The sequence below is a fragment of the Vicugna pacos genome, chromosome 25 (assembly GCF_048564905.1).
Source record: "Vicugna pacos chromosome 25, VicPac4, whole genome shotgun sequence".
NCBI lineage: Eukaryota > Metazoa > Chordata > Mammalia > Artiodactyla > Camelidae > Vicugna > Vicugna pacos.
In genome coordinates, this window is record NC_133011.1 from 22,367,535 (window position 1) to 22,394,480 (window position 26,946).

General features: G+C 38.1%; 1 protein-coding gene and 1 long non-coding RNA gene across 2 annotated transcripts in view; one reads left to right on the forward strand and one right to left on the reverse strand.

Annotated features, from left to right (window-relative positions):
* Positions 1-26,946, reverse strand: part of LOC140689283 (uncharacterized) — a 299,698-nt gene that overhangs the window by 254,813 nt on the left and 17,939 nt on the right. The window lies entirely within an intron of this gene.
* Positions 610-16,461, forward strand: MED30 (mediator complex subunit 30). The gene is made up of 4 exons (XM_006210938.3): positions 610-945; positions 4,662-4,820; positions 6,852-6,956; positions 16,071-16,461. The coding sequence occupies exons 1-4, from the start codon at positions 769-771 to the stop codon at positions 16,164-16,166; spliced, it is 537 nt and encodes a 178-aa protein (XP_006211000.1). The 5' UTR covers positions 610-768; the 3' UTR covers positions 16,167-16,461.

A 26,946-nucleotide genomic window follows, 5' to 3' on the forward strand; every position in this document is an offset into this window, starting at 1 on the left:
AAGGAGAGGTCAGAAAGTAAACAAGCCGAAAATTATATAGAACAGTAACAAGTGCCAAAGTCAGAAAGGGGAAGAGGAGGGGGAGTGCGTGCGAGAGAGAAAGAAGTGTTAATTTTATACTTCCGGTGATCAGGATACCTTCTCGACTTTTGAGCGGGGACCAACAACAAATGGGGAGTCGTTATCAGACCACAGCGAAGCATGCAAGATCAGGGATTTCGTTTTCTAAATTCAACCCACAGGGTATCAGTTGCAAGATGTATGCGACTGAAGAAGTCAGACTAGCCCCTCTGAGCCTGCCTCCTAGTTGTAAACGGACAATACTACAAACTTTTGTTATAAGAAAACTCTCAGCAAGGAAATTAACACAAAGTAAGCTCTATTAGGAATTCTAACCACGGGCTGAGACTGGAAAGTAAACTGTGGGAAAGCCCATCGGCCTTCTACCACGCGCACCGCCCCCCTGCCTGGAGAGCAGTCGGTAATTGGCTACTCCACCAGTGCGTCCCGCCCCCGCCCGGGCCCTCCAGCCCAATCCCGGCCGGCCGTGCGCGGAGACAGGTTCCCAGGGGCTCGCCGAGGGGGCGGCCCCCGTGACGTTGAGGACGCGTTACGTCACGGTAGCGGAAGTCGTGGCCGCTGTTTTGAAATCAGACCGCCGGAGTCTTCCAAGCTCCTACCCTCGGCGAGGCCGGCAGCTGCCCAGGGTCAGCCGGCCACGCTGACCCCTACTCTCCGGCCCTGCTAACCTGACCTCGCAGCCGGGCCATGTCCACCCCTCCGTTAGCGGCGTCGGGGATGGCGCCCGGCCCTTTCGCCGGGCCCCAGGCTCAGCAGGCCGCCCGGGAGGTCAACACGGCATCGCTCTGCCGGATCGGGCAGGAGACGGTCCAGGATATCGTGTACCGCACCATGGAGATCTTCCAGCTCCTGAGGAACATGCAGGTGGGAAGGAGGGCGTGCGTGGAGAAAGCAGGATGCTCCTGTGAGGGAAAGGGGTGCTGGCTTGGTCGCTACGCGGGTCCCCTGGGCGTCAGCGCGGCTCCCCTCTGCACACGTCAGGCATAGGGCTGCCCCATTACATTGAGAAGTGTTCGCCAGTGACGTGTCTGTTCCCGAGAGTCTACAGTGTAAAGATGGTGTTTTCCAGACCGGATTCCTGGAAGGTTGGAACCATATTTTCTAGATTCGACCAGATTCTGTAGTTTCTAAGAAAACTCTTGTAAAACAGCTTTGTTTTGGTATCACTGACATACAGTAAAATGCATTTAGTTAAAATTTTGACATGTTTATACTTTTGAAACCATCATTCATCACTCCACAGTTTCCTCATGCCCCTTTGAAATTTTTACTTTTGGCCTTCTATGCACAGGCAATCTCTGGTTTACGTTCTGGCACCATAAATTAGTTTTCATTTTCTAGAGTTTCATATAAATGGAATCATACACTATGTAATCTTTTTTTTTTTTAAGTCTGGTCTCACTTTTAAGGCTATCAATAAGCCAGTGTGAAATAAAATTCAAGGAGAATCCAAGAGAAGATATGAAATCTTTGGTAATTGTTTTAAAAATTAATAGATTAATATCTTAAATAATTAAGGTATGGATTAAATGACCTCTCAGAATTTAGCAAATATTTATTTTTAACCTGATGTATGAAAAGTACTTTAGTCGAATTAGTAGAGCTAATAGCTAATATTGGTCAAGTACTTTTCTTGGCCAGGTAAACTGTTAGAAGAACAGTTCTAAGAAGTATTTTTATCCTTATTTTACAGTTAAGGAAACTGAGTTTACCTTTTGCCATACATATATGTATTTTTAAGGTAGCTGAATGTATCAGTCTTTTAAGGTTCAATGTCTAAATTACGAAGTCCTTCCCAACTCCAAAATCAGGAAAAATTCTGTTTTGTTTCAATTTTTATACTTACAACGTTGATCCACCTGGAATTTATCCTAGTATAAAGTGTTAGGCATGGCCCCAGCCTTACTTTTCCCAAAAGGTTGGTTGAATAATTCGTTTTCCTCCCACATTGATTTCCGACGCTACTTCATACAGATGAATCAGTTTCTGGATGCTGTGTTCCACTTGGCTGCCTTCTTTTATGTAGCAATGACAAACTTTCTTATATTTATTGAGACTCTATGAAGTGTTTACACTTATTTTTCAAAACTGCCCTGGCTATTCTTGCTTATTTTTTCACAGGTACTTTAGAATAAGCTTATGAGTTCTGAGAAAAACCTGTTAGTGTTTTTATTCAGTTGACTTAACCTAGAGAGACTTTACGTCCATATGATGTTGAGTCTTATTAACTTAAGAACATGCAATATCCTTTTTTGTGTCCCTATGAAGTAAATTAAGTTTTCATCTTTGTCTTGACACTTTTAAGTCAAATATTTTATCTGGAAATGTTATCTTTATTGTTGCTGTTGTAAATGGGGTCTTTTTCCTTCCTCATTTTCTTTTGTTTTTATATATGAAAGCAAAGCTATTGTTTTCTGTGTATTAATTGTGTATCCATCTCTTTCTTGACTTCCTTTATTGATAGTAGCACTTTATCATGTCATTTGTAAATAGTGATGATTATACCACATCCTTTTTAATGTTTCACCTTTTTTTCTTCTCTAATTGCATTGGCCAGTGCCTCCGTAAGTGTTCACTGACAGTATTAGTGGTCTTGGTAGACATCCTGTTCTGTTCCTGACTCTAGTGCAGATGCTTTTAATCTTCCCACATTAATCATGGTGTTGACTTTTTAACTGAGATAAATGTATTTTATCATGGTGAGGAATTTTTATTAAGAGTTTTGTATTTGTTTCAAGAATGGATGCTGAATTTAGTTGAATGCCTTTTTAGTGTCTATAGGTATGACTATATATTTATTTATAGATATTCATCAGTATTCATCAGTGAGATGGCTATTGATGTGCTTGTTAGCTAAATATCTACATTACAATGTATACCAAGAGATCTTAGGTATTATTGTAACTCATACCCTGTGGTATAGGAAACTTGTCTCTTTTATGTTCACTGCTCCACCCCAGCTTCTACAACAATGCCTGACACATGAAAAGTATGAATTTTTTTAAAGTATTGTTCCCTTGAGAAGCTGGTGCTTTATATGAAAACTAATACCCAGACTTATTATACTCCTTAACATCACACAAAACAGAAAGCAGGGACCCTTTGAAACTCTTCTTTGATTTGTTAATGTTTGTGAAAGTTCATAAATCGAAAGGTCATCAGAAACCCTACATTGTATTGGGGGGAGAACTCTTAACTTTAAACTGTTTTGATTAATTCTGTCTTTGGTATTTTACCACATTTCTTTGAGGCATCATCCTCAGAGTGTTTTAATACTTCAGAATTTCTAAAAATCCCAGTAAAAATGGATTTCAAATAATTTCAGAAGATCTGTCTTCTTAACTTGTAAACCATAACATTACAGGAGATTTGGAAATGAGAGAAAAGAAGAAAATGAATTATTAGGCCTATCTCCCTATTACATCTTTTATCAACTGTTACACCTTTAAATAACTACGTATAAGCCTTTCCAGTCTTTTTTTCTCCCATGTTTATGGTTTCACCTACATGTAACGCTAGTGTGTCTTGTTTTCTTTTTCCTCTAGACATTGTATCAAGCATTATTTTTGTTTTTGTATTCCTACCTCATCTGTTTAAAAAAGAAAAAATGATGAACTGAGGTTTAGAGAGACTGGACTGATCTTCTAGCTGTTAGTAATTAGGGTCTTGGTTTTAAGCCACTTATAATGAAATTACCTCATTTACTATAAAACATGGTACAAATATTGTTAATTCTAATTTTAGGATGATTTCACAGATCAAATTGTGGGAATAAAATACTGTAAAGATGTACAGAGAAAGGAAGATTTTGTTCCTGAGTTCCAGCACTGCACAAAGGGTGCATTTAGTTCTGAATAAGTAGTAGTTGATTTCATTGGTGATTTTATCATTTCAGTATTATTTTTGGCTTCTTTTGATAAAAATCCCTGAATTAAAAATATTAAAGCATCCAAGTCAGAGTTATGAACATAGCAGTCACTTGTAATAATTTATTCATGACGTTCAAGTACAGATGGATTTGTACCTGTATCGCCTGCTATTGATTTCTTTTTAAAGTAAAATCTTTGGTGGCAGATTTATGTTGTAATGCATGCCTTAACCATCAATTATCTTACCAGAGTTAAGGTATTTTCTTCTTTTTCTTCTGCTAAAAATTCCTGATACTCACTTTTTTCTTTTCTTCTTTTTCTTTAAATTGTATTTTGTTTTTAACCTCCTGGTTGAGTTCAGCAGCTTGATGCCTTTATGTAATAGTTTAGTATTATTAAAATTGTGCATTCTTTTTAAAGTTATAATACAAAGTTGTAATATAAATATAATCAAAAATCAGAGGGGAAAGTATTTCAACTGGTCAGAGAGGCTTATCACAGTCTTTTCTCGAGCTGCTTTGCAGCCCTACAACTAGCCAAGGAGCTAATTAATTAATGAGTGTGTTATTACTCTTAAATTCTTAAAACTGCACTTGATTTAATTGTGAGGAACAGTTTCTTTTATGCATTGCTTTAGAAATGCTTGTTTGCTAGCTTTACTTAAAAAAACCTTGATTTCCATTACTTTACATTTTCGTTCTGTCTGAGAAGCTGCCAAATGGTGTCACTTACCACACTGGAACCTATCAAGACCGGTTAGCAAAGCTCCAGGATCACCTTCGCCAACTTTCCATCCTCTTCAGGAAGCTGAGATTGGTCTACGACAAATGCAATGAAAACTGCGGAGGGATGGATCCTATCCCAGTGGAGGCAAGTTTGGCAAAGGGAGGAGGAATGTGGGGTGTAAGGTCATCTCCAGACGCCGGCAGGTTTTTCCTTTCTCTCTTTCTCCTACTTCACAATATTTCCAGATTTTGTATTATATTGGTGTTTGACTACAGAAGATGAAAATGTTGTATGTGTGTATACACACACACACACACACACACACACACATCCACACATATATACATTCACACACATATATAGAGAAGGAGAATTAGTACTATCTTTTCATGTTAATAACTTCCTGTAGACTTTAACATCCAGGATTATAGTGAATTTTTGCTGTTGGGAGGAGAGGGTTGCCTGTGGCAATTTTTATACTTGTCAGTGTCTCCTTCTAATCAAATCAGTGCCTGATTTTTTTTATTAGGAGTTTTAATAGTACTGTAAAATACTTCAAAAATGGTTTTCATGTAAGTTCTTTACAGATAAAAAGGTTATATTTTTATCACTATTAATTTAGATTAGCTTACTGGAATCACTCTAGTTTTAAAATACATTTTTCAAATTTAATCTCAGATCATAGATACATTTTAATTAATTAGGTATATGATATTTTTATAGCTGGCCCTTTCCTGTTGACAAGTTCTGTCTCTGCTGCCAGAGGTAGCTGGGGAGGTTTGGCTGTTCTCTCACGACAAATGAAGAACAGTTTCACATGATCAGTACTTTCTGTTTTGAGTGATCAGCACGTAAGGAGTGAACAGAGAAAGAGTAAACTGCAATAGTGCCTGAGAAGAAGTGGTCAAAGATGTGAAAGAAAGATCAGAAACATGGTTGACACTGACAGATGCTGCAGAGAAGTCAAGGAGAATAAGGAATGAGAACTGTCCAGCAGATTTTGCTAGAGGAAAATTGTTGGTATATTTGAAACGGTGAAATGGTAGCAACAAGAAGTCAGATCTCAGTGGGTTGAAGATTAAATGGGAAGCAAGGAACTGGAGGCAGCAAGTGGACATCCATCTTATAAGAAGCTTAAATTAAAAATGAGAGAGGAGAGCAGAGTAGATGAAAGGAGGGATGGCACTGAGGATTTGGGGCTTTCTTCCTCCAAACGGGAAAGACCATTCGAGGTTTAGATGATAAAGGAAGAAAACAGTAGGGAGAAGTTGGATGGAATGAATAATGAAGACCAGGAGGGCAGAGGAATCTAGGCACAGCAGGAATGGAGACTAACTGTCTTCAGGAGGAAAGACCCCTCTGCTTGCATCAGAATAGGAGAGCAGAAAGGAATAAAGTAGTTGTGGATGTGGGCAAGTTTATATTTGTCCCACGAATTCAAAGTTTGATCAGACTGACTTCTGGTTGTACCAATTACTTGCCTCTAGCCTGTTCCTGCATTGGTAATGTAAGCTGGTAGAGACTAGATGATTCCTGAAGTCTCTTGTCACGTCTGTGAGGGGCTGCATCAAATAAACTTCATCACAAACCATACATTTAATTATAATTCTGCTAGAAGCTTCATTTATTTGTAAATTTTTTCTCTTACAAAAAATACTCTCCCAACTGAAAGACGTTAAGATACCTAGAAATCTATGTAGACGTTGAGGTTCTTGATAGCAAGTAAATAACATTTGTACATTACACCTCCATGAAGTTCCTTTCTTCCTAGTATAGATGAAGGAAAACCTGTTCTCTCTCAATGGACTGTAAGTTTCCTGGGAGTAGGAGTCATAACTTATTTGTCACTATTTTTGCAGTGTCTCCTCACCTAGTATCTGGCAATTAAATATTTGCTAATTGAGTGAGTAGGATATTACTTAACTGCATGTGATGTCTCACACTATAAGGACTATTTTACAAAAGAAACCTGAAAACTAATGTAGAGAATATACTGAAATGCCTGACTTCTAATGCTGTCATTTAGGCCATCACCTGAATTAAGATGCATTTTTATGTTCTTAAAAGAAAAGTAGAAAAATTGACCTTAATCAGATGAATTGCATTATCTATACCAGTGTTACTGGAAATTGTGTGTCATATTTTTGACTTGTAACTTCTGTTTGTCACTCCCAGCAACTTATTCCATATGTGGAAGAAGATGGCTCAAAGAATGAAGATCGGGCTGGCCCACCTCGTTTTGCCAGTGAAGAGAGGCGAGAAATTGCTGAAGTAAATAAAGTGAGTTGTTAGTCTATATATTTTATTGTTTCTGAATTATTGATACAAATTACAAGGAAGTCTTTGTAACTCAAAAACATAATGTGAATTATAGGACTACATGAAGTTGTGTCTGTGGCAAATTCAGCCTACATAGAATACAAGCCAGAACTCAAAGGGAGGCAGAAATTGCCACCTGAACAGTCAGACGTGAGACCGCAGAATTCAGGGAACAGCGCTCTTACAAAATCCTCAGAGGCGGCTCAGTCACAACACATTTACGTTTTCCTTTTCTAGGCAGCATTGCAGCTCTCTAGCTTACAGCATATCTGGAGCAGCAAATGATAAAAATTTACAAATAAGAAATGTGAATGTCTCAACATCTGAGTAAGAAATTGTCAGAGTTGTCAGAGCACCACCCTATCCCACTGTCCAGTGCTCGAGTACTTAACTTGAATTTATTGCTGAATGGTTTCATAAGTCCAGAAGGTACTGTTCAGATAGTTCTCATGAAACAGAGAGAAATAAGAAGTGTTGTCAGTCCCTTCTGTGGTGGAAACGTGGCCCAGGCTTACTAGAACCTAACCAACACACTAAATATAACTACCAATTTCACTCTTTCACTTAAAAATACACACCCTGCCTCCTGCCGTCTCCTGAAATTCTTAATGCTAGTTAGTAGAATTCATCGGGGTATTAACAATTAATCCACCACAGCCAAAGAGGGTTTCTTGAGGTATGGGAGGATAATGCAGTTTACATATATAATATGTAATATCAGTAGATTAAATTGGAAAAAATGTTTTTCTCAAATCTAAAGGAGGTTTGATAGAATTCAGTTTTGTTGCTGTTTCAAAGAATACTTAAAACTATTAAGATGTCTTTAAAAAAAAACCTTTTTATTTCAGATAAGTAACCAACATTTTTCATAGTGAAATACAGAACTAGTCCTATTAAAAACAGGCATAAAATAAGATGCCTTACACCACTATGTTTAATATTGTTTTAGAAGTTACAGACAGTGAAACAGAAATAAACTTTAGGAAACAGGGTTTATAATGTTATGTACAAAACTGTTAAGTTTGTTAATCTTGTACATAACATCATAACTCAAGCTTCTTAACCTCAAAGAAACTCATTGATTAACAAGTAGAATCAGTAAGAGTTTGATAAAAGGACTTAATACAGGACTAATACCATTTACCTAGAATGCTATATACCAGTTAGATTAGGCTGAATACAAGACTGATGCCATTTTCTTACAATGCTATAAACCAATTAGACTATAAGATCCTGTTCACAGACGTAGAAGCAAATATTAAGTAGTTAGGAATTATCTTGATGATACATGTGGCTAAACTTACTAAGATACATAAAAGAAGTTTTGAATAATTGAAAGAACACATTAAGTTCTGTGTGGGCAATATTCTAAAAATGCCAGTCTCGATTGTTTCCTAGGTTTAATGCAGTAACACTCTAAATCCAAATATGAATTCTCCTGGAAGTACACAAAAAGAGTGAGATTTCAGTGCAACACCAATCAAAAAACAAATCCAAATAAAATTCTAATTGGAATTATATTTTCTTGAGAGCATACCAAAATATATGTATTTTTAATTCTGATAAGAGTAATAAAACAGAACGCTTTGCTCCGAAAATTAAAATGTGATATAAAGCATATTACAAAAAAAAACAATTAAGTGTGAAATACTGGCACAAGAATAGACAGGTTAGTAAAGTAATAGAAAAAAACCTGTCTTCCTATTGTAATGATAATTTAATATGACAGAAGAGGGATTGTGTGAAAAATTAGGCTTTAAAAATAGGAACTTTTGCAGAAAATTAAGCTAGCTTTTACATTATACCATGTGTCAAAATGAATTTCAGAGTTTACAATAAAACCTGCATTCGAAATACTGGAAAATTAAAAGAAAAATGTATGTCAAAACTTAGGAGAAAAGAAAGAGGGATAGATTTTATAAAAGAAAATTTTTAGTTTTTTTTTTAAGGAGAAATATAAATTAAGAAGACTGTTTCCAGCAAATCTGACAGTAGTGAGCATAAAGAATTTACAGCAGGGAATTGGTAGGGGATTAGGAACTTTAAATTTAGATCTTGAAGAATAAATGGTGTTTGGTCATCCAGAGATATGAGACATTCATTTATTAAGAAGTGTTATATGTTTCTGTTGGTAATCTATGTATTAATTCACAATGGAGGCCTCCTATTATATTTCTCTGTAGTAAGGATATTATTTATAAAATGCAATGAAATGTATACATAAATAGAACACCACTGTAATGATAACTTTAAAAGTACCACATGTGACATAAATATAGTTTGTTCTCTACCACATAAGATTTTGTAATATTTTGGGGGAAAAAAAGCTTGCGTAAATTCAGAAGGTATAATTTTTTATAAATATATGTTTCATTTCACTTTTCATTTCTCTAAGTTCCCCTTTTTTCTAATACGATGGCTTAAAAAATAAACTGTTCTTCATTTTTTTGAAAGACTTTTCACATAATCAGAATATGGTGATACTCTGACAGTGTATAATCAAAAAACTTTTACTAGCTATTGATCTAGAATTTTGTGAATTTTAATGAAGGATATAATTGATACAAAGGATATGATATATAAAAGAATTTTTCTACACATGAGGATGTAGCTCTCTTTACAGTTTCTCTCTGTCCTGGACCCACCTACATACTTCCTTTCCCCTAACCCTTCAATGCAGTTATGCCATAATTGGGATTTGATAAATATTCTGTTCATATTATTATAGCACATAAGTACTGCTTATTGCTAAGCCACATAGTAAACTAACATTAACATTTCCTTGAACAATCTTTTTGTTTTCCTGGAGTTAATAATTAACTTCTATATTTTAAAGAAATCTTGGTTAGTTCTTTATGCATCTGTGGCAGCACCTCAGTACTGTTTTCCAACTTCCCAGGGTCAGAATTATTAGATGACTTACAGATTCCTTTTCCCTCCCCCCAGAGGCCTCTGTCTTGCCAGGTCTGGACTGAAAGCTCTCTAGTCCTGCTGTTCAGCCACTGCCCTGAGCCTTTCCTTCCCCTCTTCTGTTGCTTTCACTATTTCCTCAATCTCTTGTCTTCCTCTTTCTTGCTTTATTTACTCCCTTCTTGGTAAGTTCAGTGGCTTCTTCAGAAGGAATGCAGGGACTTAAGGTTTTAGTCTCCACATATCTGTCCAGTTGACCATTTGGCTGGATATAAAATTCTATGTTGTAAATTCATTTCCCTCAGAAATTAGAAGGTATTCTTCCATAATCTTCTCATACAGGGCTTGGCAAACTTTAAAGGACCAGATAGTAAATATTTCAGGCTTTGTGAGATATACATGGTCCTTGCTGTGATGTAAAAACCATCCTCAACTCATGGGCCTTAACAAAGACAGGTCTTGCGCCACAGTTTGCCAACCCCTGTCTGTTCTGCTTTGTTGTGTTTGCAGATGGAGGCTCTAAAAGGTCTAGTGAGCATCTGATGCTTAAACACATGAGCCTTTTATATTTGGGAGTGGGGCAAGAGAAAGCTAATCACAGGCTTTGTGAGTTAGCTTCATCAAAGCGAGGTTGGGAAGCAAGTTGGCCTTTGCTGAGGTTTCTTTTCTTTAGGGCTATTTAGTTTTCTTCAGAAAAGAATCTTCCAGTGCCCTACATAGGGTGATATTTTCTTGTCCCCTTGCCTTCTGCTGTGCTGCTGACACTGAAACCACAGCTATTTCGGTCTAGTTTCACAGGAAACAAACCTCCTGTTCCCTGAAAGATGGAGCAGGACACGGGAGAGGGTACTCAGTCACCTGTTGGTGAGGAGTAGGGGTGAGCACCTGGGACTCTCACTAGTCCCTGAAGCTATTTCCCTCCCATTTTCGTCCCTGGGCCTCAGATGGTGACTCTGCAATGTCACCCGTCTCCAGTTCTCCACGGAGGACTAGCTCTGTTCTCAGTGGCATCCTTCCTGCATCACTTGGGCTGTGCAGTAGTTCCTCCCACATCATTTACTCCTCCTTTCTACTTTTCATCTTAAAATGCACCACCTGGCATCTACTGTTGTCTCCATTCTGATCATTTTTCTCCACATGGATTTATAGGTTTTTCATTCCCCTCCTGCCATTTTATTAGGGTCTGAGAAAAAAGAAAAGATAAACACATGTATTCAGTCCACAGTGTTTATCTGTAACAGGTTTATTTCAGTACACAGAATAGACAGTATTTCTGAAGGTTTACCTATTTATGTAATGAAAGCCTGTATTTTAAATTCCATGTTCCCATTTATACTTCAGGCATTTGAGAACTCTTCAGTTTTGATCATACCATTTCAGTCTGCTGAATTTACTGTTGTATGTGCTTCTAACTTTGGGGTAAACCTTATTTTAGTTAACATAGTGTCAAACTGAAGATTATTACAAAGAGGAAAGAATTCATTAAATGTTTTAAATTAAACTTTAAAGCTTAGCCCTGTATTTCTATGGGAATTAGTTTTTTAAAAGAGAGTTTAGAGAGAAAGCATCCTCCCTTGAGGAGCAGGGGAAATACCTATTTGATGGGCCTCAGGGCTCTCTCTTACTTCCTGGCAATTGTTACAATAACTTGAAACAAAACTGGAGAACTAAGTGGTAAACAGAAGCAAAAAAAAAAAAAAGAGAGAGGACTAAGATTTAGTTAACTCAAATTGAAATCCCTCTCAAAAAAAGCAAAAGCAAATAAAGTTAATAGTTAAAAACTAAGCCAAATGGATTTTTGACCCAAAGAGGTTTTTAATTCATTCCTTAAATAAAACATAAATGTGAACTGAATATAATACATATTCTGACTGTTAACCAAGTTATCTTGTATAATCAGTGCTACTAATGTATTTTATTTTTTTCCCCCAACTTTTTCCAATTTTGTACCTCCCTCTAAAAAGTAAGATTAAAATATACTTGAAAAATTTTAAAACACTGAGTAATAAGCTCATGATCAATTAATGTATTTTTCTGCCTTAATGGCACACACACCTGAGTGTTTCTGTGGAAAATGTTTAATAGCTACCTTCAGATGGTAAAATGTTGGCCTAATCTAATTTCATAATCACATAGATGCTATTAAAAATAGTCTAAATTCATTGATTTAAGTTTTCAACTACACTTGACCCTTGAACAACAGGTGTTCTGTAAATCCACTTATATGCTGGTTTTTTCCAATAAAATACTACAGTACTACACAATTCACAGTTAACTCAATCTGTGGATGCAGAATGATGGAAACAGACGCTGACTGTGGGACTGAAGCATCCCCGGATTTTGGTTCCGCGGCAGGTCCTGGAACCAATCCCCCGCATTGTTCAAGGGTTAGCTGTATATCATTGTGTACTTGAAACTGGACAGAACAACATAATTGATGGTGTGTTTACTATTTAATCTATATGGTCTGTCTGATTTCTAACAACATCTATAACATTAATGCCTAACAAAAAGCCATGAGACTTTGGGGCATGAAATTTGTAATCAGTATGTGATGGAAATCATCAGATGACAGAACTAGATGCATAGTTTAATAGTCATATTTTTGGCTTTTTAAAGTACTTTATTTTCTCTTCATATGTCCTGAAATTCATAAGCCCTAATAATCAAGTAAAAGATGAACACTTGTTTGAGACTGTGTTTTAAGGATGCAGAATTTCTATTTTGCTTAAAACTATTCTGTTGATGGTAAAGTGAAATTCAGAGATATGTGGGTGGTTTTTACAGAGTTGATATAAAATTGAGTCCATGCATTTTGAAATTAAAGCATTTCTGACCAACTGTCACAGCCTTTGTATGAATATTAAATTACATGTATGACTTAGCATAAACATTTTTTAAGTATCTACTCTACTTACACATTCACCTGTTAACATAACAAATTAGGCACAGCTGATGGATTTTGATAATCGCAGCTGTCAACCTCTGTTAAAATCAGTCAGTAGCAAGACTGTATATATTTAATCCTGTATCATGCCATGAAAATTTATTTACAATTTAGCCACTAATAAGCATAACTGTCACCTTGGCTGTTGATATGTTCATGATGTGTTTTGGCTCTAGCTATTTTACTTGTATGCTAATTTTTAAATTTAAAACTGTGTGGACTCTTTGAGACAAACTATCCAAATGCCTTATGTCATACTTTAGAAAATTTTTACTATTCCTTAGAGTTGAATATTATTTTGAAAATATCCCACATTTTTTTATTCCCTTTATTTTTTAAGAATTAATGAGGTTAAATTTTTTAAATGAGTGTATCAGAATTTTTATTTCCAAATGAGTATTCTTGAAAGTAGCATTTATTCCAATGATGCAACCATTGTGGGAGCCTTCTATAACCTCTGTTTTGATGTTGATTTGAAAGTCTCATACTTTAACCACTCAAGAAGATAATTTGATTACTTCTAGTTGCTCCTTAATTTATACTGAAAATGTGATCCCTAAGCTTGTTTCACCAGACTTGGCCTTTCTTTTTTTGAATGGTCTTCAACTGTTTCAAAAACTGAAACCCCTCCTCTTCTTCCCCATGGGCACAGGTTCGTCACCACTGAAATTGCTTAAGAGATGCCATCCCACACATTTGCCCAGTTAGTCTTTTTTGTTGTTGCAGTTTAACTCATATTTCTCCTCTGTCAGGATTGTTCTGGGTCCCGCTTACCCACCAACAAGCCTAAATTTATGCTCCTTCCACTCTTGGCTCACCATCTTTTCTAGACCCCAGTCAAAAGTGTTCTCCTTGTTTTCTCACTCTACCAGCTGGGGATCCACAGCATCTGATATGTTTCCTCCACCATCTGCCTTAACCAGGTTATAGTCTATATCTGGGCATTATCTTCCTCCTACTTGATGCTGAATTTCTTCAAGGCAGGGACCATTTCTTACTCATTTTAATTCCCTTACAATGCTTAACCCAGAGCCAGGCACCTCACATACCCTCAGTAAATATTTATGGAACAAAATGTATTATACGCTCAGAATTCTATTCCAAAGGGAAGTTTTGAAATTTTTAAAAAGGACCATATTCAAGATACGTCAGAAAGTACTAATTGAAATAAATTTTTTTTAAATCAACTCATATTCTTGCTGTTCCTTTTAGTCTTACTCAGTTGTTCTTCTCCACTGCACTCCCCCAAAAATAAGAATTGAGCAGGGAATCATGGTCACTGAAGTCTCTCATGGCTTAGGCAGGTGATGGCTCAGTAGAAGAGGGTAGCTGACTTTTGAAGCATTTTGAACCACTTTGAAGCCATGAATTAGTTCCCTGAACTAAAGTTACTGGTTTCATTACACGTGTCTGTGTAACTGATAGTGATCTTACAAGCGGGTGTAGAGTTGAACTGGCAAGGGCCTAGTAGCTTATATAATCCCATTTCCTAGACAAGAAAAGTGAGGATAAGGAACTTGTCTAAAATCACATAGCAAGTTAGAGGCAAAGTTAGACCCGAGGTTTCCAGCCTCCCAACACAGCACATTTACTCTCATATTCCTCTTTGCTGCTACCCTTTGTTGCTGGCAGAAGGGTCAAGTTTCTTGGTCTCTAGGATGACAAAGACTTCATGGGCTTGGTACTGGTCATTCAGTCATTCGTCACCTCACCCAGTTATCTGGGTCCATTTGGTTAGGTGATGTTCACAATTGCTTAAAAAACTACCACATACTTATAACAAAAGAACTTAGAAGATGGGCCATGTGAGAACTGAACAAGGAGACCGAGTACCTAAAATGCTACCTAATAGTCTCTTTCTCCCCAGTACTATGTTAGAGTGAGCTTTATGGCTCTGTGTACTGAACACACGCCCTGCGTACTGTCTGGTCATGTTTCATCTGACTGTGTTGTGTTAATTCTTTTTTCAAATATGAATTAAATTTAATTAATATTAAACATTAAAGTCTCTGCAAATTGCTTTTCTGTTTTCCAATAAGAATTTCTTCATTCTCCCTTTTAGTTTCTTACGTCCCGTTACCTCTCTAACTCTAAACAGAAGTAATATGAGTAACTGACTTATTTAATCTTATTTTTTATTTCATTGAAGAGCAAACTAAGATTTTTAGGTCTCTTTATAAAGAACATGTACTACTTTATCTGGAGGTATTTTAATATAGTATCTTTAAAATTAGCTGATTAAATACAATTCCCAATGTAATGTTTCCAAAGGTTACTTAATAGTAATGGTTATCATAATAACTAGTAAAAACACTTTGACTAGAAAGTCTTTATTTTTACCTTGTTTTACCTAAGCAGACATTGGATTTGAAGAAAGTATATTTGGAAACTGTGGTCTAGTAAAAACCCAGACCTAGAGATGCAGAGACAAAAGCCACGCGCACTCAGGGCCTCCAGCAGGCCTTAGCTGTGAAGAAGATCCTCTTGGGGCTGTGCCACCTTGTCTTCAGTTTCCAGAATCAGACACAGGTCGCACTACATGCTGTGCTCCGTGACTTCTGCCACATGTTTGAAAGACCAGTTGCATCATGCATTGCGTTTTTATTATAGTCTATATTCTGTATTGATGGTTTATGTTCTGTGCCTACTGGTAACATTTGTTGAATGCTTACTTATATGCCATGTACAGTTCTAACACTTTACATGAATCAAATCTTTTAATCCTCATAATAACTAAACCTACCTCATAAGAGTTGTTATCCCCATCTTTCTGACGTGGAAACTGAGGCACAGAGAGGGTAAGTAACTTGGCCAACATCATATATTTAGTTGGTGAAGGAGCTGAGTATAAACCCAGAGAATCTGGCTCTAGGATTTGTGCTCTTAATCATTACATTATGCGGTGTCTCGGAAAACCTATGTACTTAGGTTTTATGACAATGAAATATTTAGCTTATTTTCTTTGGTGGTAGAAGTGGAGGGGTAAGGGGGGTGGGGGCTGGAGCCACAGGCCTCCTTGAGCTGAACTGGAATTCATTAAGCTTTTTAGTGAGTATCTGTGGCCAGAAAAAAGATTGAGACCTTCTGCCTTAAGGAAATATTTATAAAGCTTAATTTCTGTCTGGATCATTAGCGTTCTAACTTATGACACTTTAATCTTCTAACTTCATGGTCTATATTTCATGAAACATTTTTGATAAATTCTTTTGTTTCTACAGAAACTCAAACAGAAGAATCAACAGCTGAAGCAAATTATGGACCAATTACGAAATCTCATCTGGGATATAAATGCCATGTTAGCAATGAGGAACTAAACTGATATTTAAATTTCCGGCTTTACACATGTTACACCATTTTTTTCCCCTCAAGTGTTTTTTTTTTTTCCTTTGAAGGAGATTATTTATCTGCTGTTATTCTAGTCACTAGAATTAAAATTCCTGTTTTTACATTGTGGTTTTACATTAAAGTATTCACTGGGGATTTTTTTTAAGCTATTGATTCTGTGAAAGATTATTGTAATAAACTTTGGTAGGGTTTATTTTTGGTTAATTTTCATGAATAATTTTTTTTAAAAGCAATTAAGTTTTATAAATAAATTTCTAAATTTGATCAGTGGTTGTTTTGTTCATTTCATTACCCTTTTAGGAAAAAAGTTTTAAACATTTTTGCAGATGAAAATATCACGTATAGTCAATCAGTGGTACAAATTAGAATTAAACATGTAAGTTACCATTTCAGCTTAATTTTTTAAATTTAGTTTGAATCTCAAACAATTCAAAATGAGAAAACAGGTAACTTGTATACTGCTTTAAGTAGATGAAAATGAAAATTACTTTTACTGTGTTTTCAATTGTTTGGTCTGAGTTGGAATGATCTGCCTCTAAAAGGAGAGAAAAATAATTTGAAGATGGCACAAACTAAAATAACAATATGTGCTTACTTGCTAACCTACTTTTGGTCAAGAAGCAATCCCCTATCTGATTTTTCAGATATATCCTGAAGTAATCTCAAGCACATTTTGGGAACAGTGAATTTTTCAGAGTTTAAATGATACGGCTCCATATGACAAGTGCTTTTGTAGACTAGCAGTCAGTCTACAGTAATGAGTCCTTTGTAGTCTGCCTACAGGAGGAGCTGGTCTCTCAGATTATAAATAATGTATCCTCAAGTAAGAGAGTCGGGTTCTTCTCAGAAAGGACTTTTTCCAGCCTGATCCAGAAGCCCCCCGCCTTCTGGCCTGGATCTGACTCAGGCTATTTGACTTCTCTTGGATATGGATTCTCTGGAGGGTACCAGCTTCCTCTGGGGAGGGGACCTGGGTGGTTGAGGATGACAGTAAGGAAGATGTTTACTTTTCATTGTATACCTTTTCGTACCTTTGGAATTTTATAGCATGTGCAAATATGGCCTATTCAAAAAATAGGTAAAATTTCTTTTTTAGTTACACAGATTCTCACCTATAACAAGTGGCAGAAGCATAAGAAGACAAGCCAAACCATGGGGGCAGCTTTAGACCCTCTTAAGTGTACATTCATCAGAGCAAGTTCTGCTGAGCAAGCCCAGTGTTGGTTGAGTGGGGGGTTGTTTCTGCCCACAGTGGGAAGCACAGCAGTTATAAAGCACAAGGTACAAGTTAGTGGAGCTATGACAAGAATTAGGACCAATAATTCAGTCTACCCCAGTAGTCTGCAGCATCTAAGGGTATTATAGTTTACTTAGCCTATCACCAGTTGTACATGTGGGGTTTTTACAGGTGTTCAATGTATGAGTCTTTGCATGGTAGACTGAAGAGCCAGAAAGGCAATTGAATCATGATGTGTGATCTTAGGCAAGGACATCTCAGTATTCTTGTCTGTAAAATGATACGTGGGATTAGGCGAGCTTATATTCTGTGTTAGAATTTTGGCTGCAAAAGTTTGAAACCCAATTCCAAATGGCTTAAGCCAAAAAGTGGATTTATTAGTTCCTGTAGCAAGAAAGGATGCTTGAGAAGAGCTTACAGAGGCAAAGAAAAACTACAGAAATCAAGGCTTCAAGGATTAGAATCAAGATTCAATGCCCCAGGATTCTCTTTGCCCACCCCTAATTTTCACTCTATCTTTGCTCCATTCTCTCTTACTGCAGACAGGCTTTTTCCAAATGGAAGGAAAGATGGTCTTCCACCGGCTTGCTTTTTGTCTTTCAGTACCCTGACCACAGAGGCTGGGCCACTTCTCCTCTTGCTCTAAATGGACCCTGATTAGCTCAGCTCGGGTCATACCACCAACCTTTGGACAAACTGCTGGGTGAGTGGGTACTACGATTAGACTCATCCAGTTTATAAGCCCATCTCTGTGGCCAGGAATTGGATGTGGGAGTCATGGAAAAGTTACTGAGCAAGGAATAAATACTAGGGAAAAAAAGCACCAATCAGAAAAGTTTGCAAGAAAAACATAAAACATTGGCAACCACAGTCTACTGATGTTCTTCCTTGGTTTTAATACTATCTTAGATAATACGAGTTATTCAACTCTCAGAAACCCAAGAAAAGTTCAGAGAAAACTAAATGCATCATTGACTATCTTGAGAAAATTGTTAATTTTATTTTTTTCTGAATTTGTGGACTTCTGTGTTGACATTTTTCTTTGCAGCTGTTTTTTTGGCGGCTGTTTCAATTAACTGCAACGTGATCTTATCAGGTCTTGGTTAGTGTTGCATAAGTTAAAGCAGAGATGGGAAAGAGCAAAGAAAAAAATAAAATGAAAGCTCCAGCATCCTGCTAATGAAATTATCTTTAAAATGATTTAGAAACCTAAGGCCCTGATCATTCAGACATTAGCCCCGTTGGCATCCTTACAAGCCAAAATGTGTTAACTTGACATTTTGATATAGTTCCAGTTTGAGTAATTCATTTTCTCTCCATAAATTCCCAAGGAAGCTTAAGTTAGATACAAGAATCTTTCAGCCTTAAACTAAAATGTATGCTTTGTCCTAAAGCTAAAAGCCTTTGTTATCCTGAGTGTTCTTAAATTTGTCCAACTGGATGCCTTAACATTTTTTCCTATTCCTTTAAAACATTTGTGGACCAAGGACTGATTTTTTTAAGCCTAAATTGAAAGGTATTCCAGATATATATATATACATATTTTTTAACATGGTAGCAGTCTTGAATTGTCTCATATCTTTTTAACTTAAAGAAGTAGAGTTAATATATTTAAGTTTATATTTTTACATTGGGTTGAATTGTACACTAAATGTATTTACATTAATAAATGTATGAATGTACTGATGATTTATGCATTCTTCCCAATTTTTACTGTTTTCAATATGTAATTTGCATTCAAAAAACAGCTCAAAACTTACAAAGAAAACCTGTATTTTCTCTGTACTTTGAGGTCTTATTCTTCTATGACACAGGATCACCAGATCAAGTGGCATGCTCCTGGTTAGAACAACCTTAACCTCTTTTTGAGGCAGTACCTCTTCAAGTTTAGGGAGCACAGAAATCAACTTGAGTGCACTTTTAAAAACGCAGATTTTGGATTTAGCACAAATTTACTGAAACAGAATCTCTTAAGGTAGGGTCTAAAAGTCTGCATATTTAATAACAAGTTTTCCAGGAGATCTGTCACTGACGCTGAAAAAATATTTTTCTATGCAGTTTAGTGATAGTCATTATCAGTATTTTAACATGAAAAACTGTTCAAAAATAGCAGTATTGATACAAAATGTTTTATGACATCTTAGAGTTCTAGCCTTTTGAGTACTGAAAAATAATACTCCATATGAGCAGTTCTCAGCCTTGGCTGAGCACTGCAGTCATCTGGGGAAACAGTAAAGTCCTCTGTGCTGCAGCCACACAACAGGCCAATGAAGTCCGCATTCTGGGGTGGGATCCAGGCACCCATGTGTTTTAAAGCTTCCCAGGTGATTCCAGTCTGCAGCCAAGGTAAGAACCACTGCTGTATGTAGATTTATAGGCATGGAAAGCATCTTGAGGGACTGATTTTTCCAGTAATAGTTGAGTACTTAGAGCAAAGATCTTTAAGGGGACAAAATCCTAACTCACCTATACACAAATGTAAGGATACTTGACTAACTCTACACTCTTGGGTGGCAGGCAAAGAGCCCTCCTCTCGTCATCCACAATCAGATACCCCTTAGGGGAAAATAAAAGAGAGAACACCATACAGTCAACTACTTCTAGAGGCAAAGGAAAAGGGGACTGATGCGTCACCTTCCATCCTTCTAGGTCATAATAATCCAAGACATTAAAAAAGGCTGGGTGAAGTCGAAAGGAAGATGACATTTCTCCTTGTTCCCTGCTCCATGCTGAATGCAGCCAGGTCTTGTTTTACGCTGATAAGATAATTAGCCTGGATTTATAATTTACTCATCTAACACCTGTTTGTTGATCACCTACAGATTCTAGGCACCAGGTTAGGAGCTGGGTATACTCAGATGGAAAGGACCCTTTGCTCCAAGGTTACGGAACACAAGCTAGAAGAGAGCTGCCATACACACAAACTCTAGGCTTGGCAGAGGATTTCTCCACATGCACAAATTGGCTGCTCACCATCCAACCAACCCAAAGAACCAATGATCTGTTTTTATTAGTGCAGATCACAGAGCACAAGTGAGAGGTCTCCTTCCCGGGGGGTCCACACCTAAAGAATATCTCTGTGGTTAAAAAGTTATGGATAGGAATGCTCAGACCTGTAACGATCTAAATATACAAGAAGGCAATGCTATAAAAATGTCCAGGTCCGGAAATGAGAATGTAGCACAGCTTTAATTGCTGTGAGGTGAGGGAAATAGTTTTCAAAACAGCTTTGGGAGGCGGAAGAAGAAAAGTCATTTGTACAAGGCTCAGTACTTAAAATCCACAGATGGCATCGCTAAGAAATAAATCAATTAAAGAATGCAAAGTGTAAACAGAAACATAAATGTGAATTAAAACCATACAAACTTGAAGTTATGTATGAAGTAAGTATTTTAACCACTGGTACTAAAATTTTAAATTGAATTCTCTGATGAGACAGAAAACTGGTATAATTGCCTGAGTAAAGGGTGGTTTGAGAATTACAGCTGGTGGGGAAAAAATAAATGTGTTTCTGTTTTCGATAGACAGTAAAAAGCAAGATGGATGAACAAAAAGGGCTTGCCAAGGTACCAACAATAGTCCAGGTGAGAAATAACTAAAGCATAAAACAGACTTGTAGCAAGTTTATTTGCTCGCCCATCATGATAGATTCCTACACGCTGGTTGCATGCCAGGCTGTAGCAATGCAGTCTGTTGGCCGAGTGAGGTCAGAGAGTTTGGGGCATTTCCTGGAGCTGCTAGCCTCTCTGTTCTGAACTTTTTTTTTTCTCCTGAACCCTCTGAAGGATTTCTGTATTGGGTTATTCACTTGTTTGTAAGACTCTCTGCATTTGTCGGGAAGGAGGATGGGAGTTGACAGGAAAGGGTCTTCTCCTTCCAGATGGTGAGAGAAGTATCTCGGCTCCTAGAGAATTCTCACCCTATGAGGCTGAGTCCTGAACAGTGGAGAGAGTGGGGACCCAGAGATAAAATTTCTGCATCCCAGCTCTGCTGCTTACCGGCTGGACCTTTGGGCAAATTTTTCAGCTTGCTTATGTTTTGGTTTCCCCTTCTGTAAAAGGGACAAATAGTATGTTCTCATATGGATTTTACTTTTAAACAGCTCTTAAAACTGGAAAGTTTATGTTTACAAGAGCTAAATACTTAAAATCTACCACTGCCTCACCTAACAATCAACTTCATCAATTACAAGGATGACATGAGATGAGGGTTTAGTTTGGTGCCCCCACAGAGAGGGGAAAGGAATGCATAGATGTCAGATATCATTATCTTTGCTCGGAGTTCAGTCCAAAATAAAGATGGAAGGATAAATTCATCATCATTTACTTCCCCCGCCCTACAGCCAGGTTTTCCTCCAACTGCCTCCAACAAAGCAGCACTAAAGTTTCCCCACACTCAGTGGAAAATTTAAATCTCAATTAGATGTACTGCCGTTTTAATTTTCTCTGTCAGCAAAGTCCTACCTCCTCAGCCTACCCTGAGCTTGTTTGATCCCATGTGTTTCCTTCCATCACTTCTGTCCAATCAGCCTCCAATTTCTAGCTACATTTTATTCTAAATGCTAACCTCCCAGAGACACACCCAGGCAGCTCCGATGGCTGCCCTTCAGGAGGCTCCACTTCTAGTTTACCAATGTCTCATGGTGGCAAATCCAGGGTTAGCCTCCTCCTGAACTGGATGCCCTGGCCTCCCTTTCTCCCATCTGGTTAAATTCTTGGCAATCCTTCAAGTTCATCTGAAACCCACTAGAGGCCCTAACATCTTTCCACACTGACTGCCAATATCTCTGAGCTCTGTGAATTCATGGGTCAATCATATCCCACCTTCCGCTCTTATGTTTCCGCTTCATGTATGGGCTCTGTCTGTCCAGGCAGATGGAAAGCTCTCTGGGATTCAGATTAATTTCCCCCCTTCCTGCACCCAACACAATGCTATGACCACATACAATCAATTAATAGTAGTCAAGCTTGCTTGAATCAAAATACATTTTAGGTCATAAGTTCTCACTGATTAGGAAATGATCTTTGTATTTTGTACATTGCCTTAAGCAGTTGTTTCTTTTTTTTTTTCATTATACTTGATGCAAGAAACAATACTTTTGTGGTCAAAGTAATTTATATATTAATGAATATATATATATATATATATATATATATATATATATATATATATATATATTAATGAAAGTGTTACGGAAACGACAGGCCAGCCAAGAAACAAGCACCACTCGGAGGGTTGGAGTAGTCAGATGTATTACACCGGTGCACTCAGAGGGGCTTCTGCTCCGAAGCTCTGAGCACCTCCAAGACGTGCGCATGAGGTTTTATAGGGTAAAGTACAAGCTTGGGGTATTTGGCCAATAGGCATGGAACAGCTTTAGCAGCATCATTATCACAAAAGTGGAGGCAGGGAGGCAGCAAACCAACATTCCAAAGCCAGATATATCTCTCTGAAAATCCAGCTGGCTAGCAAAAAACATGAACAGCAAACCAACACTAATTAACTTAGATTTACGAGTTAGTCCAGCAGAACTCAGATCAGTATTCCGATACTTAGATTTGTAAGTTATCTTGTTAGACCAGCCCGGCTTTTCCTTCACAAAAGCACTGTTATTAATGATTGATACCCATAAAATTAAAGACAAACCAAAAATCTTAGAATAAGCTTCTACACTATGATTTCAAGAGCAGTTCAAACTCATTTACTGAGGCCCTTCTATGACAGTCAGTATATAGGGTAATACTTTACATACATTAATTCACTATGTCATTAAAACAATCATACGAGAGACATTAATATTCCCTTTCCACAGATCAAGAAAAGAAAGGGGGTGAGGACTGAAAGCAAAGAATATATTTTTCCTTGGAGAATTAATCACAGAGAATCAACAAAAATAAAAGATTTTGTGTGCCAGGCCTTGATCTACAGGTAATAATCCATTTAGTCTGCACAACTTCATCAATTAGGATCTACTTAATTAATTCTCCCACTTTACAGACCAGGAAGCCGAAGCCCAGAGAAGTTAAATCACTGGCCCCAGGCCACTCAGCTAGGAAGCAGCTGAACTGGATTCAAATCTCAGTCTGGCTCTGAAGTCCTCATCCTTAACTAGTATATGGATTACAAGACATGGATATAAGACGTGTGTGGTATTAAAATCTGAATGCCTCTAGAAGACCTAGACCTTGAACTCATCTTAGCCATCAGCTGTACCCTTACAGACAGACAGACAGACAGACACACACACACAAACACACACACACACACACACACACAATGTGATAATATGCCTACAGCCTTTAGCATGGGCCTGGTTTATACAAGCACTTGGTAAACGCCAAGCACTGCCACCCCTGTGTTCCCTCCTGGTGGAATGGAATGACCAGTCCCTAGTACAGAACAATGGAATCTTGCTTGCTTTCCCAGAAGTAGATGCAGAATCCTTAATCTCATTTTCTCCTTCTGCTGTGTTGTAAAAGACTATTTGAACAAGCAGGTCAGGGAAGGGAAAAGGAATGTAGTATCTGAAAAAACAGAGCTAACATCATCCTCCTTTATATTTCCTGCCCCCGGATACCTTCGCACTTTCTTTCATCTATTTTCCTTATCTCTAGTTATACTTGCACAGAAGCCACTGGGCAAACTCAAGGCATTTCACCATAAGAAAAATCCAAATGCATCTAGCAAATCAGAGTAATACTTTGGCTGAACATAGCACTCCACTCTGTGCAGCCTGTTAGCTAAAAACAGTAAGACCTGTGCTCCAAGCGCGCTCTGCAGGGTTTGAAATGCTCTCTCTCACAAGCCATGGTTGGTTACAGAGTACAAAAGCTGGCTGAGAAGGGGCTGTACTTGCTGGTAGGGGTGGACTGCCTTTAGCCAGGGCAGTGATTTCTGGAAGAAATTGCTAAAGAAAGAGCAGCAGCTCAGAGGACAAGGATAGCTGACTTGTGATGGGGCTTGAAGGGCAACAGGGCATTCAAGGTGAATGGTTCATTTCGAACATCAACAAGGAGAGACTTTTCCTGGCACGTAATAGGCACTCAATAAATACTTCTTGAATGAATGACTCATAAGAAGATTATAAACAATTTATGAAAATAATATGCAACACTTATTAACATCTGTGCCAAGTAGTTTATACCCACTGCCTCACCTAATCCTTACAGACACTGCTATGAGGTGGGTTTCATTAAAATCCACATTTTACAAATGAGGAGACTGAAGTGAAACAGCTTGCCTAGGGGACATTCAGATAATCTTAGACTGAAACGTATGCTCATAAGAACCATAAGTGGCTTCACCGCCACTCTTGAAGGAGTAACTCTGATTAAGTATGTTCCAGAATGTTCTAGAAAGTACAGCTCCTCTTTGGCGTAGGATGGGGTTATGTCCCACATGAGCCCATCACAAGTTGAAAATATCATAGGTCAAAAAGGAATTTAACACACTCAGCCCTCTGAACATCATAGCTTAGCTTAGCCTATCCTAAATGTGCTCAGACAAATTCCGTTAGCCTAAAGTTGGGCAAAACCATCTAACACAAAGCCTACTTTATAAAATGTTGAATATCTCCTGTGATTTACTGAATACTGTACCAAAAGTGACAAACAGAAAGGTTGTGTGGGAACAGAACGGTTCTAAGTGTATCAGTAGTTGACCCTCGTGATCACGTGGTTGACTAGCGGCTGGGGCTTGGGGCCGCTGTCCGGAATCACAAGAGTATCGCATGCCACATGTCAAAATTCAAAGCACAGTTTCTACTGCATAAGTATCACTTGCGCCATCATAAAGTCGAACAGTCGTGAGTCAGGGACCATCCGTACTGAGCATCTGTCTCCAGGAGTTCACATTACTTGTGAAAGCTGCATTTTGAGCAACGTTTTGGTTCTGAGTTGATGAGTGAGATGTCACCATCCTACGACCTCAATCTGCATGACAAATGTGGGTAGATGGACCGGGGTTGCCCTCCTTGGCAGCTGGTCCAATTCAGCATCACCTGTGCCAGAGTAGCCCACAGCCACTTTTACCAAAGACATGGGTTTCTGCATCTTGAAGTGTAGTGTGTTGCAAAAAAGTGGATAAGAGGAACATTATTAGAATGTCTATTCCACCCCTCTTGAAAATTTCCAGTAAGGAAGGGCCATTTTGCACAGTTTCTTGAAAACAAAGGAAGATACCGGCATCCTTCACTCAGGCACTTCAGGAGCCGTGCCTCGGCCGCTTTCTGGCCCTATGGAATTGGAAGAGACTGATGCCTTTTGAGTTCCACTTGAAGACACACAGGAGGCTGCAAGAGCCATTGTTGGCCTGACAATGGAAGATGATTTTCATAGACAAGTTGATTGCTTTCTAAGAAGCGGAAAAATAAAGCCAATTTCAGCAACCACCCAAGAGTCTGTGAGAGCAGCCACTTCGGAAAGGACAAAGACGGGGAACAAAAGGGAGGAAGCTGTCTGGCGAGCACACTTCCTCCATCTGGGAGGAACACAGGCTTCAAGCTGTTTCTACAGTAGATCAACGAGTACCCTGTCGAAGGCTCTGGGACACTCTGTGGCCTGCTGAAGCTTATACAGACTTGGAAAATGTTACCAGGAAAATCTGGTATAAGGCTTAAACCAGCCTAGACAGCTATAGAGAGAGCTCTTAAATGGAGAGCTACTGTAAGTACCCAGACTGCTTTCTGAGCCTTTAAACTCTACTGTGATGATCTCCCTCCCTTCTCAGAGAAGAGGGAAATGCTCTGCTCCCTAACAAAGCAGTGAAAAAGATGTTAGAAGGAAAAACATAGAAGTGTGGGTAGGCGTCTTTACATATACGATATTTACAAAGTAATAATGTAAAGCAAAAAAAAAATCACTGTGTTGTTCACTCTGTACATTAGAAGGTTCATCAAATAGCTGTGGCAATGTTCATATTCAGCCAGAAGAAGTGCTTCACACTCCCAAATTTTATGTCACATTTAACTAAAATGTGCTGAGTACCTATTCTGAAGCGGCATTATGTCAGGTGACCTATGTAGAGCAAACTATTTAGCTAAGCCCAGTTCTCCTAGGTGGCACTGGCCTCACTTTTTAGATGATAAAGTTTAGGTTCAGAGAGATCACATAACTTGTGTATCACTTAGAATGCTTCGAATCACAAGTAACAGAATACCTAACAATGGCTTTAACAAAAAAACACTTCAAGTTATCCCCCTGGAAGTCTGAGTCTCAGGGTTGGGTCGGCAGAGTAATGATGAAGACATCAAGGACCTTAGCTCTATGCATCCTTCCTCATCTTTGATGTGTTGGTTTACAGTCTTCAGGCTTCTTGTCTCATGGTAGTGTGATGACTGCTGTAGTTACAGACATCATGTGTTTACATCACCAGACCACAGGCAAGGTAGAGGGGAGGTGGGAATTAGTTGGCTGCAGTACCCTTTTTCATTAGGGAAGAAAATTTTACCCTGAACCCCCTAACACACTTCTCCTTAAGCAAATTTGGCAGAAATGAATTGCATGACCACCTGG

What these genes read in the sequence shown, in the direction of transcription:
- MED30 (XM_006210938.3), top strand. Translation starts at nt 769, where the DNA reads ATGTCCACCCCTCCGTTAGCGGCGTCGGGGATGGCGCCCGGCCCTTTC. An exon ending in AGCTCCTGAGGAACATGCAG is followed by an intron (nt 946 to 4,661) that starts GTGGGAAGGAGG and finishes CTGTCTGAGAAG; the next exon opens with CTGCCAAATGGTGTCACTTA. An exon ending in TGGATCCTATCCCAGTGGAG is followed by an intron (nt 4,821 to 6,851) that starts GCAAGTTTGGCA and finishes TGTCACTCCCAG; the next exon opens with CAACTTATTCCATATGTGGA.